This window comes from Lagenorhynchus albirostris, chromosome 10 (genome assembly GCF_949774975.1).
Source record: "Lagenorhynchus albirostris chromosome 10, mLagAlb1.1, whole genome shotgun sequence".
Classification (NCBI taxonomy): domain Eukaryota; kingdom Metazoa; phylum Chordata; class Mammalia; order Artiodactyla; family Delphinidae; genus Lagenorhynchus; species Lagenorhynchus albirostris.
This window is the reverse complement of record NC_083104.1, coordinates 51,842,183-51,858,542: the sequence shown is the minus strand read 5'-3', so window position 1 is coordinate 51,858,542 and position 16,360 is coordinate 51,842,183. Positions and strand designations below refer to the sequence as shown.

The following is a 16,360-nucleotide window of genomic DNA, read 5'->3' as shown; positions in this document are numbered from 1 at the left end:
CATGTTATCATATATTAGCTCCCAAACAAGCTTAGTCCTCAAGCAGAAGACCCACACAAAAAGGAGTTTGGTCAACAGGATAAATCTGCTTTGAAGAATTAAATTAAAGTAGACAAATAAGAATTTTAAAATATTTTTCCAGACTACTGTACCATTTCCTGAGTACATGAGTTTTATTTAAACTCTTCAGATGCCTCTTCAATATTAGTGTCATTGTCATGCTAAAATTTTTCTAAAGCACATCATCTTTTCTTTTATGGAAATTGAGGAAGATGCAGCATTCTTTGAATCTTTGTATGATGCTGATGCTAGAAATTTTACCCAAGACCACAAGTACTCTGCATAGCATTAGGACAGTTGTTTTTTCATTCATCCTGTGGGTATATAGTTATAATTTCCAAAATATGTTCTTTTGCCTTTCAGCGCCCTTTGTGTGTAACATGCAACATTTAGAACTGTGAGATCGTACTCTGAGGAACAATTCTATAAATGTTTAATTATTTTTGTCTTTTAAAAAAGTATTACTTTATATAATCATCTAAAATTTACATTGATTAAGGTTGTTTCAGGTCAGTGTTCCCCAAACATGCCTTGTGTTTTATTATTTTTTGTTGTTTTTCATGCTTTGTGTTAAAAAAAAAACAACAAAATTAAAAGAGCATCCAGGAACATAGGAGAATTTGTCACAATTCAAGTGTGAGCGTTCCTGCTTGCCTGTGAGAAAACCTTATCTAATATCCAGGCCTGGAGGGTCCTGAGCTCGAGGTCAGGGCGGTCGGTCGCGTTACCTCTAAGGCGCCTTCCCTCCTTCCCGTGGCCCAGCCCCGTGAAATACCAATCAGGAACGTCGGCCTGCACCGCCCCACTGGACATGCGCTGCTCAGATGTGGTGTGTGTGGTCGTCAGTAGAGCAGAGTTGTGTGTGTTTTTTTTCTTTTTAACAAAAATGAAACACGAATCCTGTCTGCTTTTTTTAATTCTCTGGCTGACATTGTGATCACTATTCTAAAACAATCCCAATTAGATTCTTTACTTGGCATTTACTGGAAGGTTTTTAACCTCATTTATCAACTTCTTCCCTCTGAACGTCAAAACAATAAAATTCTTAGATTTTATGATTTCTTAGCCAACCCTGAGGGGTTGGCCAAGCCATGTCTGATAACTTCATCTTTAATTCTCTTAACTATTCTATCCTAAGCATTGGTTTCTAATTACTGGCCAGACCACTATCTTTCCAGTGAGGATGAGCATTTTCTGCCGGTGGCAGCCCAGATACCACAGCAGCTTTACCCAGCTGCTTGTTGCCTTCCGTACACCTCATCTGGAGTTCTGGGCTCTGAGTGTCATGAAGGCATTTAATTTGATTTAAAAAAAATTTTAAGTAAATTCACAGAAAACAATTTGAAGTCGTTCTTTGAATTTGTGTGTTTGTGTTTTATAATGATTATTGGCTTATAGATACTGCTTTAATCACGTTTTTTAAAATATCTTATTTCAAAATACATTTGAGGTTACTGATTTTTTTAAAAGCTGTCATTTCTTTTAGGGTATTTGGTGGGGAACCAAAATAGAAGGGCATTACAGCTCCTGCTAGTTAGAAGAAAGAAATTGCTTAATAAAGAAATAGCTCTTGAGTGATTAATGTGCATAAATCCCAGAAAATGGTCAAACTGAAAAGAGCCTAAGATTTGAGGACCCAAGATCCATGTGGACAGATTCAGTTGGGACAGGCCAACTAAAGGAGGTGAGAACTGAGCTGGCCTTTAAAAGGAGTTGGATTTTGGCCTGGCTTTGCACCCCAGGAGGCAAGGCCACAGGGAGCACAGTGGGGTGTCCCGCCCAGGACGCTGTGTCTGGTGGGAACAGAAGAATCTTTGGGGGAGTGAGAATGTTGACTGAATACAGGAAACTGGGACCAAATTGTGGAGAGCTTTAAATCTATAAGTTTAGCTTTGTTTGTCTTATTTTGTTCTCAAGTAGAAAAAGTCATTAAGATTTTGAGCAAGGTGTAATATGGCTGAGGCTGTTTTAATTTTGAAAAATCAATCAGATGATCATGGGGAAAATGGCTCAAAGTAAGACTGGAAGAAGCAGGCTGTTGTAAACCTGGGGAAAGCACATCTGCCCAACATCAGTGGACAAAAAATAGATGATGTGAAAAGGAGGACACCTTTGGAATAGAAGTAAAGCTGATCCAACCCAGATCTGGTCTGGCGTCCTGGTGCCTTTTGACTGTTCCAGCAGCAGAGGCTGGAGGACCCTAATTCTTTTTTTTTTCTTTCCCTCTTTCTTTTCTTTTGCTGTGCTGCACAGCTTTCGGGATCTCAGTTCACCGACCAGGGATTGAACCCTGGTATAGCAGTGAAAGCCCAGAATCCTAACCACTAGGCCACCAGGGAACTCCCTGGAGGACCCTAATTCTGATCCTCCGCTCCCGGGGAATCCATCCTCGGATCTGCCTCTTATTTTAGAACTTCATTACCTTCTTATGTTATTTTCTGTATAAACAGAACAGCGTAAATTTGCCAACTTTATTTTATTTTAAATTTTTATTGAAATATAGTTGATTTACTGCCAACTTTAAACTGCTCTCTCTTTTTTTTTTTAATTAATTTATTTTGGCTGTGTTCGGTCTTTGTTGCTGTGTGCGGGCTTTCTCTAGTTGCAGTGAGCGGGGGCTACTCTTCGTTCTGGTGCGCGGGCTTCTTATTGTCGTGGCTTCTCTTGTTGCGGAGCACAGGCTCTAGGCACGCAGGCTTCAGTAGTTGTGGCACGTGGGCTCAGTAGTTGTGGCTTGTGGGCTCTAGAGCTCAGGCTCAGTAGTTGTGGCGCACAGGCTTAGTTGCTCCACAGCATGTGGGATCTTCCCAGGCCAGGGCTCAAACCTGTGTCCCTTGCATTGGCAGGCAGATTCTTAACTGCTGTGCCACTAGGGAAGCCCCTAAACTGCTCTCTTAATTGATATGTCATTTGTTCCTACTTAGCGAACATAAAAATTATTGTATATTTAAGATATTTTTAAAGAGATAAAATTTAAATGACTCTTAATCAACCCATTTATAAACTTAGATTTCAATTCAAAGACTTGAAATATGTGAAACACACATACACCAAATTCTATTATACTTGAGTATTTTTGTGATGACCTACTTTTCAGTTTGGAATCTGGTTGGTTTTTTTTTTTTTCATTTTAGGTTTCTGGGCCATTTATATGCTGCAGAAGCCCTCATCTCTCTGGACAGAATCTCTGATGCTATTACTCATTTGAACCCGGAGAATGTCACTGATGTCTCCTTAGGGATCTCTTCAAATGAGCAGGACCAAGGTTAATGAGGACACATTTGATCAGAACTCTTCACCATTTCCACTGCCTTTCCGTTGTAACTCAGGATGTGTGGAAATTTAACGGCACAGTTGTAAAGGGAAGGGAGTTTTAGGTCGGCACTGTACGGTTTTGGCTGTACTTACTTTATGCTGATTGTTTGCTGAGGAGACCTAGGAGTTGATTATCACATGGTCTAAATTCTAACTTTTGAAAGGCTGATAGTGTTAGAACAGTTTGTTTTGATTCTTATATTTTTCTCTTCGGAGGGATTCCACAATCCAGGGGAGAGTAAAAGTATCGCATTCAAAAGTCAGTTTTAAATCATGGCTAAGTTTTTGAGGGAGTGAGACTAGTTTTCACTTTATTCAGGGTTATTTTTCAGGCCATGGTGGTGGTGGTGGTAGGTAGCATTCTCATATCTTTTATTAGGACCTCTACTACATGAAAAGGAAATACTGTTGTAGATTGCTTTAATATTAGATTTCCATTTCATAAAGAAAATTAGGTTTTTAGAAAATATACTCTGTTGTCCGACCCCCTCAGATTTACTTTCATGTCTTTGTAGGATCAGACAAAGGTGAAAATGAAGCAATGGAATCCTGTAAGTAAGACGTTTTGTAAAGACTTAAGTAGCCTGGCCTGCTTCCCAAAGACTCACCCTCGAGCCTCTGTGTCCTTCCTTTGTCCGCCTGAGGAGTAGAGCTAGGCTTTATTCTGAGCAGCTCTTCAGGCAGTACAGGGGGTTGCTCCCTGGCCCTTGGCCTGGCCTCTTCACATGTGTCTGGTCTTCTCCCCAGCTGGGAAGCGGGCACCTCAATGCTACCCCAGTTCCGTCAACTCAGCCCGGACCGTGATGCTGTTCAACCTGGGCAGCGCCTACTGCCTGAGGAGCGAGTATGACAAAGCACGGAAGTGTCTCCACCAGGTGAGGCTGGGCCAGTGCCAGACCATCTTGTGAGGCAGCCAGCAGAGGGTTTGGAGTTTCTAGGCTCTGTTATTTTGTTTGAGGCTTCTGATCAGTTTGTTAAACACTGGAATATTACTCCTCCAGACATATTCTTGGAAGGTACACAACTGATTGTTGTTGCAAATGAACCTAGGCACCTAATGGAGAGTTTTCCTGAAGATTTTAATCATTGAAATTTCAAAAGATTGGAAACCATCTAAATAAGGGCTCACAAAAATCAATAATGGTGTGTCCATATAGTTGAACACAATGCAGCTGTAAACCCTATATACTAAAATGGTAACATATCCAAGACATATTAAGTGAAAAGAACAAGATGCAAAACAGTTTTTATATAATCCTGTATATGCAGAAAAGATCTCCAAATGAACACGCCACAAACTGTTAACACTGGCTGCAGGGCTGGCAAGATAAGTACTGTGTAGATGGAGCACTGAACTGGGAGACTTTTCACTGGATACTCATAGGCTTTTTAGCTTTGAATTGTATAAATCTCTGTCCACTCAAAAAGTTAAATTACAAATACGTCTTTTAAGAAGAAGGGTTCACAAAGTCAGTACCAAAGAAACTCTATATACAATAAAGAAAGCTCCTGGCAATGTGTAACTAAAACAGACCCCTGACTTCTACCACTGAGAGGGGCCTCATCAGCAGGTCTCAAGGAAGGTTCTGATTGGGCCTCTTTAGGTCACCTGCCCATCCCTTGGCTGATCATGGGCAGGGACCCATACCTGTAGTAGGAGAACAGGTACTGCCATTGGCAGCCCCAGAGGAGTTTCCCAGAATTGGAAAGGGATAATTCCTCAGAAGAATATTAATTCAGGACCTCCCTGGCAGTCCAGTGGTTAAGACTCCATGCTTCCAATGCAAGGGGCGTGGGCTCGATCCCTGGTAGGGGAGCTAAGATCCCACATGCTGTGCAGCACAGCCAAAAGAGTTAAAAAAAAAAAAAAATTAGGGGGAAGAAAAGGGTATTAATTCAGCACATGTGCTTCTGGGCTAAGCCAAGGGAATAAGACAGTAGTAAATAAGTGGACATGATACAACCTTGCCCCCATGGACCTTACAGTTAGGAGATGTCTTCCTAAAAAGGGAATTACAAGATCAGGGGTTATGCAGAATTTTCAGACTTCTAATATAGAAAGTTTGTGCCAGGGACTTCCCTGGTGGCACAGTGGTTAAGAATCCACCTGCCAATGCAGGGACACAGGTTCGAGCCCTGGTCTGGGAAGATCCCACATGCCGCGGAGCAACTAAGTTCATATGCCACAACTGCTGAGCCTGCACTCTAGAGCCCATGAGCCACAACTACTGAAGCCCGTGTGCCTAGAGCCTGTGCTCCGCCACAAGAGAAGCCACGGCAGTGAGAAGCCTGCACACCGCAACGAAGAGTAGCCCCCACTCGCCATAACTAGAGAAAGCCTGCATGCAGCAATGAAGACCCAACGCAGCCATAAATAAATAAATAAATAAATTTATTAAAAATGAAGGAAAAAAAAAGAAAGTTTGTGCCAGATGGTGTATTCACCAGCAGCACATAAGAGAACCCACATCCCCATATGTTTGCCAGAGTAACTGAAACTGAAATTAAACCTGTTCTCAGAAGGTAAGGCAGCTTCCTATGAAGGTGACCTTGTTGTGTCTAGAAGTGAAGATTTACCATGTGGAAAATAACCATGAGTGATATTTAGTCGACTTAGTGGCATCTGGTCAGCATTTCTGATCCAAAATCAGTAAAGTGAAGTGATGGACTGTCCAGGGAACACGTTTGATCTTATCTAGGAGTTGAGTGCAGGAGTTAAACGGGAAGAGTTAAAACGTTGTGCTGTTCTCCGTGGCAAGGCTGGGCTATTGAACAGCCCTTTGGAAAGTGCCCGTGGACCTCAAGGCCTGCAGCACACAGGCTTTGGATGTGAAGTTGCAGTGTGTACACTCTAGCTCAGGTTCTTGTGCAGCAGGTGGCCATGGCGGCAGCCACGCTGGGAGAGACAGATGGTGTCAGGCCTGGTTTGGGGTCTGAAGGGGGTTTTGTTTTGGTCCCTTGGTTTTTAGGTTAATCCAGTGGCTGGACCTTGTTAATGGGGAGGCCCACCGTGCCTGGGAGGGAGAACAATGATGTGTGAAGAGTTGGATAGGGCTCAAGTAGAGGTTTCCGAGGTTGCCTGCCCACCACTAACTATTATGAACAGCCAGTAAGCAAAATACCATTCTCTCATAAAGTTGTTGCCATGAGTTCTTGTATTTTAGAAAAGGCTGCAGTCAGTGCAAAGGACAATAGATGACCTGTGTTAACTAGCCAGTTGGAAGGAAAATGGAGATTTTAATATCCACAAAATGATGTAAAGGTGGTCTTGCCTATTTAAAGCTAGGCCAAAAGTATAAAATCTCATTTTCTGAACTGAGCTGTGGTACATCAGTGATGTGGTAGGAGGAATGAAAAGCCTCCTTGCTTCATTCACGAGGAACCTGGGAGCATGTGCTCTGGATGAGAACCCCCACTAGTCTGAGATTTCTTCTAATGCTGCCCGGACCCGACCTTGTGCCCGTTTCTGGTCCCCCAGATGTCTCCCACACTCACCCCGTGGCCTGCACTGCCGTGCCTCCCCGCTTTCTGCCTCTCAGGTATCCACCCTTGGAGGACAGAGATAGGCTTCCCTTGCCCAAAAGCTCTGCACTCGAAGAAACTCTTCTCTCTTCGTATTCATACTACGTTCACTTTCCTCTCCCTAACAGTAAATTTGTTTGGATTACTGTTAGTTATTTGCATGCTGTTTATTATCAGGGTAAATCCCTGTCTTACACCCACCTCTGGTCAATAAATATTTGTAAAGGACACTTTCTGATTAGATTAAGGGAAGACGCAAAGCGGTCTGGAAGCATGAGCACCTGAACCTGGATGAGGGAATACCAGTTGATGGTAAGACGAGGAAGAGGCTGCGGCCCAGAGGGGCCCAGAATGAGGGAATAAACCTACAATCTCAGCACCTTCAACCAGAACAGGACTAAATCAGAAAACTGCAGGCTGGTGTTATGGCTCTCAGATCCAGGAAAGGACAGCATGTTGCCTAAACAAATAATTTTATTTGACTAAATTGTACTATTTCAGTCCTTAAGAATGGAGACATTGAACATGCTTTTTTTTGGCTGCGATGGGTCTTCGTTGCTGCACGCGGGCTTTCTCTAGTTGTGGAGAGCGGGGGCTGTTCTTTGTTGTGGTGCGTGGGCTGCTCTGCGGCATGTGGGATCTTTCCGGACCAGGGATCGAACCCGCATTCCCTGCATTGGCAGGCGGATTCTTAACCACTGCGCCACCAGGGATGTCCTGAACATGCTTAGTGGTATATTTTTTTTATATTTCCAGCCTTTTAAGTTTGAATTCTTATTCCTGACATTGGGAGTTTGCAGCTTACAATACTAAGCTGTTACTTAGGGGAAAAAAATAGACATGCAGATTTGGATAGAGGTGCAACTGTGTGTGTCTGGTGAAGAACTACCAGCAGACCTGGATGGGTGACTGGAGTGTAGAGTCAGGAGTGTCTGATCACCCATCTCAAAACCAAATACAGCCAAGAGATAGAAGAAAACCAAGAGGGAAGGAGAGCTTTCTCCTATTAAGAACTCATTATGGATTAGGCAAGGGAAGATAAATATTTAACTAAAAATAACATGTCTAGTTTAATGGGGAGGGATCAAGACAAAGACAGCTGGACTTCCCTGGTGGTCTAGTGGTTAAGAATCCACCTGCCAGTGCAGGGGATACGGGTTCGATCCCTGGTCTGGGAAGATCCCACATGCCGCAGGGCAACTACTGAGCCTGCGCCACAACTACTGAGCCTGTGCTCTAAGGCCCGCGTTCCGCAACTACTGAAGCCTGTGCGCCTACAGCCCATGCTCTGCCACAAGAGAAGCCACTGCAATAAGAAGCCCATGCACGGCAACGAAGAGTAGCCCCCACTCGCCACAACCAGAGAAAGACCGCTTGCAGCAATGAAGACCCAGCGCAGCCGAAAACATAAATATTTAAATTAGATTACATAAAAAATAAGAGTTATAATGAAGTAGCTTTAAAAAAAAAAAGACAAAGACAGCTGAGGACCATCCAAGCAGAACTGTAGTGTCCCAGTGAGGTTGAGTAAGTTTGCTAATTTGTCATTGGTAGGTTGACATTCCTTTTTTTTTTTTTTTTTTGACACTACTTGGAGTTATCTTACGCTGTCAGTTTCTCATGGGTCTCTTTTTTGTTTTGAGCAAAGGCGGCCTCAATGATCCATCCTAAAGAGGTGCCCCCTGAAGCCATCCTGCTGGCTGTCTACCTTGAGCTGCAGAATGGTGAGTGATTCTTCTCTTGAGTTAGGACTGGAGCCCTGCAAAGAGCCCGAGATTTTTGGTGTCTGCTTTTTCTCTTTGAAATTTAAGGGGTATTACCCATCAAGTTCTTCTAGACAAAAATATAGCGAGGGAGTTTTTGGTATCTTGCAAATTCCTACTTCTTGCAGGTTAAGCATATTTCCTTTTATCTGTGAAAATGGAGAATAGCATAACTTCTGACAATTATAATTAATCTCTACTAATTAACCTTTCTCTTAGGCATCCAAATGACTCTAATTGAGAACCTGAGTCAGAATGCAGTGGGTTTGAGTTGTATACCTTGGTGTTTTAAACATAGGTGTCGTTAATGAGTTTTACAGTAAGCCAGTTCCTGCTGAGAATTTTTTATTCAGACCTAAATCCAGGTCATGCCTTTGGGGCATATACAACCTCCAGGATGTAGCTTACTGGAAGAAAGGCTGTGGGCCCTACATAAGAGAAGGCGTGAAGTAGAAAAGGAGAGCTGAATGGGGGAAATGAGAGGGGACCAAAGTTTTAAGAGTTCTTAGTCATATCCCCTTGCTGAAATCCTTCCAAGGCTCCCCTCTTTTTATAGCTGAAGAAGGAGCATTAAGTGCCTGGCACCCAGCAGGCCTTGTCCTCCTAAAAGCTGTAGTAGGGTTAGTGCATGGTCTTAGAGCCCTTCTTTTGCGCAGTCCACCTGTAGACAAGTTATCAAACTGGGCTCCACCTTAGAATCAGTGCAAAGCTTTTAAAAATCCCATCACCCAGGTCACACACGAAATTTCTTAAATCAGAATTTCTGGGAATGGTGCAGCGGGCATTACATGATTCCAGTGTACAGCAAAGGTTGCAGACCACTGCTCTTCTCCATCACCTTTTACCCCCTTGCGGGATTCTGACGGCTTGCTTTGTATGTGGTGGTATTGTTATATGCTTTTTTTGTGATGGGAAGTGTTTTTATAGGTAATACCCAGCTGGCCTTACAGATCATCAAAAGGAATCAGCTGCTCCCTGCAGTGAAAACACTCTCTGAAATGAGAAAGAAGCCAGTGTTCCAGCCTGTCCACCCGATCCAGCCCATCCAAATGCCGGCGTTCACTGTACAGAGAAAGTGATATTTTGCGCTTGGAAAACTGTTACCTGAGACCCAGGGGAGTATTTGCAGGCCTTTTTAGTTGTATCACAGCAAAATGAATAAAAGACAGATGGTAAAGGATACTAGTTTTGAAGACACAATTTTGAAATGATTCTAATCCCTGAATTTTTTTGCCGGAAGCTTACATCAAATTAAGGATTCACAGCTCATTTTCATCGGTTTTCCTTTAATCTTTGCTAGACTACTATTTTTGAGCCATTATGTGATATATATGTGTCATAGGCAATTAAAACACAGTCTTACCAGAACAGTCTCGTATAATACATTTTGTCTTTCTTGCAACGGTTAGAGTATTTTGGCATCTGAGATTTAGTGTTAAAGTTTTAAAAATGGAGAGAACGGTATGAGCAGATGAGTAGCCAGTCCAGAAGCCAATCAGAGGGGAGGGGAGGGGAGGTTGGTGTGTTGTACACCTAGTTAGGACTAAAAGGGCCAGAAAATGCATAATAAAACTCATGGGCTAGTCAAATTGGGTTAAGAAGAGATGACTGATCTGATAGGAATCAATCATTTGCTTAAAAACTACAGATGAAGACAAACAGAGTTGAGGGCACTGGTCTCGTTCACCCTCCTGTACCCATAGGCAGAAGCACCGGTTCTGGACCCTGTTAGCAGGGAGTTCAAGGTTCATTGCTAACCCCTTTGGAAATGCAAACAGGAACTTAAAAGCTTCTTTCCAAGACAGGTATGTGTTGCAGGATTGACATGGCCAAAATTTGTCCATAGGGTCGATACACTAACTGTAAGTAGGAAAAACAAAACACACTACATACAGGCTTGCTTTAGAAAAACTGGGTGACCCCTAGTCAAGAGCACATTTGGTAGATTCATCAGAGCTTGCCGTTTAGGATCATCCCTTGCTGTCAACATCTCTTCAGTTCCCAACTTTGGAGAACAAGTTCAGATAGGGAAACATACTAGCTGAATCTACATGGTTACTCGGTTTCACAACTGGAGAGGGGAGTGTTTGGATAAGCACATGAATTTATCTGAAACTTTATCTGAATTATTCTGTTGCTGATATCAGTTTAGTTAGGGATCTACACAAGAACTGAGTATTTGTGATGTGACTAGACATTGCCCACAGATGACTCAGAGAAAGGGAGCAATTCTTCTTTCACTTGAACACGGGATGGATGTGCACAAGGGCTCGACTGCTCTTTTGCCACGTTGCAGTTGTTTATATACAGAGCAGATTCTTTCCAGGAGGATGCAGGAAACAGAGGTGGCCTAGCTCCCTTGGGCCTCTCGAAGGCTTTTCCAAATGGGATGGGAGTAGGACCCGTAAGCTGCACTGGTGCTGGTCCAAGTCTGCAGGTGCTGCTTTCCCAAGCCCCAGACAAGCAGCAGCACCGTGGGACCCCCTTGTGTGCTGCAGGGTGGTAGCGTTGCTTAGCCAGGGCATTTCCTGGACAGAGTCCACATGCTTCATAAACTGCTGGGAACCCACAGGGTCTTGGGTAGTGTATGGTGGTAGAATTGTACTGTAATTGTACTCGAGGGCAGTACATCTTTGGAGAAATCTCAAAAAAATTAGAACTTTCCGTGCTTGCAGGTTGGTTTTGGGGGGAAAGCAGTAATAGCTATGAGGCAGATTAGGCCCCACGTTGCTGTGTTAAATAATACTCTTGGCTGCAAGTAGCACAAAATGGATCCATGATTTAAACAAAGGTAGTTTTTCTCTCAGTTGAGAAGGTGGTACGTAGGCAGCTGGTGGCCTTTGCTCTAGTGCTCAGTGATGCCATCAGGGACTCAGCCCTGTTTTTCTCACACCACTGTCTTTAGCATTTGGGCTTTTGTCCCCGTGGTCACAGGATGTTCCAGCATTACATCTGCACTGAGGGCAAGAAGAAGAGGGCAAAGGCAGCCTATCGTGACAGGAGACCATCAGGAACAAAGTTTTCCCAGAAACCCCCAGCAGACCTCGGCTTCCCTCTCCTTTGTAGGGCAAGTCATGTAGCTATCCTTAGCTGCCGCTGCTGGGACAGCCCTGCACATCTTACGGGGAAGCCAGTGAAGTGTTTTCCCAACTGGAGAACTCTATATATGATGTGTTGTCAAATTATGATCCCAGCAGCCCAGCTTTGCCTTCCACTGTGGCCCTTGGCAGATCTGAACACAGTACATGTAAGCTCTTCACCTCTGTGACTTGTCATATGGAGTCCATCAGCCAGCTGGCTTCTCCCACCTGTTTTTCCTGCCCCAATCCTTTAGCACCACGTCTGCTAACAGAGATAATCCTAACTGTGCTGAGAAGGTTTAGGTTCCACGTCCCTGAAGTTTTTCCTAGCTGTCCCAGTTTCTCCCCCGCCTTTGTGTCCCTTGATCATACCTTTTCTTCTATGGTATAGGGTATTCTGTAGCTTAACAGGTGCAGGTGCTCAAAGGGTGGTGTCATATCTGATGGGGTTGTGAATTCTGAGACGAGCCTCGTTAGCTTCTGTTCAGGCTCGATCACCAGCAAAATGGGGCAAAATTCACTGCATGGGTCCCTTCACAGACCCAGAGAGAACGTGATTGTGAGTGTCCCCAGAACTGCAAGCCATGAACTCTCAGAAGAGCTGGAGTAGTCTTTCATTTTGCCCAGGCCCTTACTCCACAAGACAACACCCCTGCGGAGCCAGCGCCTTCAGGGGCCTCTCCTGCCCCGCCTGCACCCCAACCCCACTCTCAGAACAACACAACTGCTGTTCTCACCACGCAGAACCCCTTATCGACTAAAGCTGGGAGCTCTGCCCCTCACCCAACCCAAATGACTTGATTACTCTCGAGGCTTTTGATGGGTTTGCACAATGAGGCTAACTTTCCTCAGGGCCTCGTGTGAAGATTAAGATGAGATGATGAATGCAAAGGGCACTGGGTGGGCAGTCACTACAGGTGAGTTCACTTACCCTCCTGTTGCCCAGAGGATCTGCTCAGCCCAGTCACCCTCGACACTGCCTTCCTTTCAGCCTTGCCTCTCTCAGGCTCCCATCCAGCCCCCTACTTGGAAGCCACCTGGAGAAAGGTGACCGACGACATTGTGGACCCTGGAGCCAGGTTCTTGGACTGGCTTCAAATCTCAGCTCTCTCACTGGGACAAGCTTGATCTGGAACAAGTTATTTTGCTTCTTTGTGCCTCAGTTTCTTCATCTGTAAAAGGAGGACACTGACAGTACCTACCTCACAGGCTTGGAGTGAGGTTTAAGGTCCTGGACATTGTTGCTGGATATAAACTCCAAATGTACAAAGGGGAACTCTATAATTTTTTACTGTATAATATAAGGGATAACCAAAGCAGAAACTGTTTTCTGAGCCACTGACACTGTGGAGTTGGGTGGTAGAGAGCAGGGGGACTCCTCCAGGTAAATGGCTGTCTCCTTCACTCTGGATACATCCAGTGTCTGGGCTGTAGTTGTTGTTCAGTAGATACTGGCATCCTGTGTTCTCATCCCATTCTTACCTGCCTCACCCAGGCCCTCATCCTTGGATGACAAGAGGTCTCTTCCCCACCCTTTCCTTCTCACCTCGGCCTGTGGCCTGTGACTGCCTGCAGCACAGCCCTGACTCCCGCTGGGGGCCTCTTCATGGTAACTGCTCCCCTTTTCCTACTGAGCTTCTGTTGATCCCTCCCTTACACTCCATGTGTTATCCAAACTGGAATCTGCTGTCTCCCAAAAGTGGTCACCATTTCCCATCCCTAGGACTTTGCTTCAGTCTCCTCCACTCCCTAGAACTTCGTTCCAGTTTCAGTGTGTACACATCCTGGCTGTCTCACACTAACTCCCAAGGAGATACCTGTTACAAACCAAGTCTTCATTCATTCCACATGTGCTTACTGGAGGCGTGTTCCGGGTTGGTGAGCTTTTCACAGAGCCCTGTGGTCTTCAGGCTCAGTCTATGTTCTGTTCTTTGTCATCTGTTTCCTTCCCCTTCCTGGACTGTGAGTACTTTGAAGACAGGGCTGTGCATTATACAGTGTGTGGATTGTTCTAGATAAACAATAAAGTCTGCAGAACAGAACTTTGGGTGCTTGCTTTCTAGGTCTGGCAGTGTCACAGGAACTACTTCTTTCAAGGTGGGATGGCTTATTAACATAATCCCAGGGTTCACGGGGCCTCAGCATCCTTGACCCTCTGAGCCTCATCAAGTGAGTTAAATACTGACCCAGGATGGGTGGGTTACTGGTGAAACTCAGCTGGCCCAGCCTAAAGTAACCAAACCTATACCTACACACAACAAGCAGTTTACACACTCGGCTTCCCTTCCTCCCTGGGAAGAACCGGGCCGAAATGCAGGCCCTGGGGTGGGAGTGGGAGTGCCCCGGGGTGGGGAGGCAGCGAAGTTCATTAGTCCCCTCATTTGGGGCAAAGGGGATCCGTGTGGTGACAAACAATCGTCCTGGAGGATTTAGGCGGATTTGGCCAAGTGTCCCTGTGGGCCCCAAGCCTCATCCTAATCCCGTCCACATTTCTGGCTACTTAGGATCGCATTAAATGTCAAAGCCAGCGTTTAGGGAAATATCTACATTTCGTATGCATCGCCCTAGTCAAAAGAAAAGCTGGAGCGAACCTTCGAGCAATTGGCGCGAGAGCCGCTCTGTGTGGTCCGGAGGGTGAATGGGGAGAGGGGGGCGGCGCCCTCGCGGCCTCCCCGCCCAGGAATGCGGGCTTTTCACATGTAGAAAATGCTAACGCTTTGTTCCAGCCTCGGCCTCCCGGAGGTACCGAGGCGCCCGACCGGATTGTCACTGCTGCATTTGCATGTGGGCGCCCCGGTCCAGTCCCCACCCCCAACGCTCCCCTCCCCTCCCCCCAGCACGGCTTTCCTGGGGGCTTCTGAGACTGAGAGTGAGGGAAGGCCGCCTGCAAATGTCCTCTGCCATCACTGAGTCCCCGCTAAAGCCACAGGTAGCTATTCTGGAATTCTCTGAATGAATATCCTTTCCCCTGAGGCACCAGGCAGGTGAATTTTTTGACTCCAATTTCAAGATGTTATTTTACATTTTAAGTTATGTAACACAATTTATTCCATCGAGGAAGATCAAGGGGTTGCATGAACCATCCTGCAGTCCCGTTTCACACTAATGTTCTTGTGGCAAGAACCCTGCGTTTGATGTGACACTGCATGGGCTCCAAAGTAACCACTGTGCGGCTCATCCTCCGAGGGAGCAGCCGAGAGCCCTCAGGTGGCTGGGGGAGGGAAGAGTCCAAAGGGTTAAGCAGGGCCGGTGGTCCCGCGGACGGGCCTCGGGCCCCGGAGCGCCACCTGCCGGTAGAAGTGTCGGCGCAGTGAACCAGCCCCCGAGGAGCTGAGACAGTGCCAACCCGGGGGACCCCTCGTCCCCGGCGAGACTCCACGTTTACCACCTCGTAAAGCCACCCCACCCGAGGGCGCCGCGCGTTAGCTCTGGCTGACACCCAGGGCCCCAGAGATGCAGGCAGAAAAACGAGATCTGGCTCAACATACTGTTTCCTCCGATCCTACGGTGTTTCTTTAATTACATTCCTTTTCATTTTACTAATTTTCTTATATTTATTGTATTAGCTTTATTTTTATTTTAGTTATTTCCTTTTATTTCGTTCTTATTTCGCTTATTCCACTTCGTTATTTTACTTGATTATTTCATTTCATATTCATTTTGTTTTACTACTTTTATTTCATTACTTAATTTCGTTTATTTTGCTTTGTTTTTATATTCTGTATTATTTTATTCATTTTATCTCATTGATTCATTTCATTTGTTTTTATTTTCTCTTATTTTACTTATTTGTGGTTGAAGGGAAAGATGGATACCTTTTTCATCCTATTCGAAGGTTTATGTATTTTCCTGCCTCTGAGTTTTGAGAAATAGTGAAAATGAATACAATCTCAGCTAATTATTCAGGGTGTTTGCCTAATCTCCACAACTAAATTGGAAGCACCTGAAAGTCAGGGGCAAGGTTTGATGTCATAATTGGACCAGGGAAATGTGTTCACCAAAAGCCATTAATAAATATTTCTCCAGTTGACACAATGTGAAACGCTCGTTGCATGTCCAGTCAATCAGGTATTTAAACTGCATCAAGGTACCTTCTCTGGATAGCTGCCTCTAGAGCTCCAAGCCAACATGAGGATGGGAGACAAGGACCCAAGAATTCGAACAAACTTCATGGAGGAAGTGTCACTTCAGGTGGGCAGGTAGAGGGGGCAGGAGACAACTACAGGTGACTGGACCATAGGGGGCATGTTACAGATAAAACTAGGAAAGAAGTTCCTGTGGTGTTTTTTTTTTTTTTTTCCTGTCACACTGCGGTGGGTCTCAGCTGCTAGAGGGAGAGTGGTCTGTAATTTGAGGTAGGCAAGGGGTCATTTGTCAGGGAAGTCTCAGCTCTCAGACGCTATGGTTCTTTGGGTTCCATGGAGGCCATAGCGCTTGTGACCCACCCACCCCCAAAGACCCTGTGCATATGGTGTATGTAATTTCAGAGAAGGGGAGAATGAGTCACTATTTATTTGCTATTAATTGTCTGGAAAGCACTACGAATTGCATTTCTGAATTTTCACCTTATCATCCCTCAACCTTTTATTCTGAAAAAGATTAAATTTATGGAAAAGATGA

General features: G+C 45.0%; 1 protein-coding gene across 4 annotated transcripts in view; it reads left to right on the top strand.

The window, feature by feature from the left end:
• Positions 1-10,028, top strand: part of CNOT10 (CCR4-NOT transcription complex subunit 10) — a 63,404-nt gene extending 53,376 nt beyond the window's left edge. For all 4 annotated transcript variants that reach the window (XM_060162457.1, XM_060162456.1, XM_060162458.1 and 1 more), the window contains 5 exons: positions 3,195-3,325; positions 3,891-3,926; positions 4,123-4,250; positions 8,546-8,621; positions 9,588-10,028. In XM_060162457.1, the coding sequence (XP_060018440.1) occupies positions 3,195-3,325; positions 3,891-3,926; positions 4,123-4,250; positions 8,546-8,621; positions 9,588-9,739 (523 nt within the window). In that variant the 3' untranslated portion in view covers positions 9,740-10,028. The remainder of the gene's footprint in view (positions 1-3,194; positions 3,326-3,890; positions 3,927-4,122; positions 4,251-8,545; positions 8,622-9,587) is intronic.
• Positions 10,029-16,360: the final 6,332 nt, after the last annotated feature.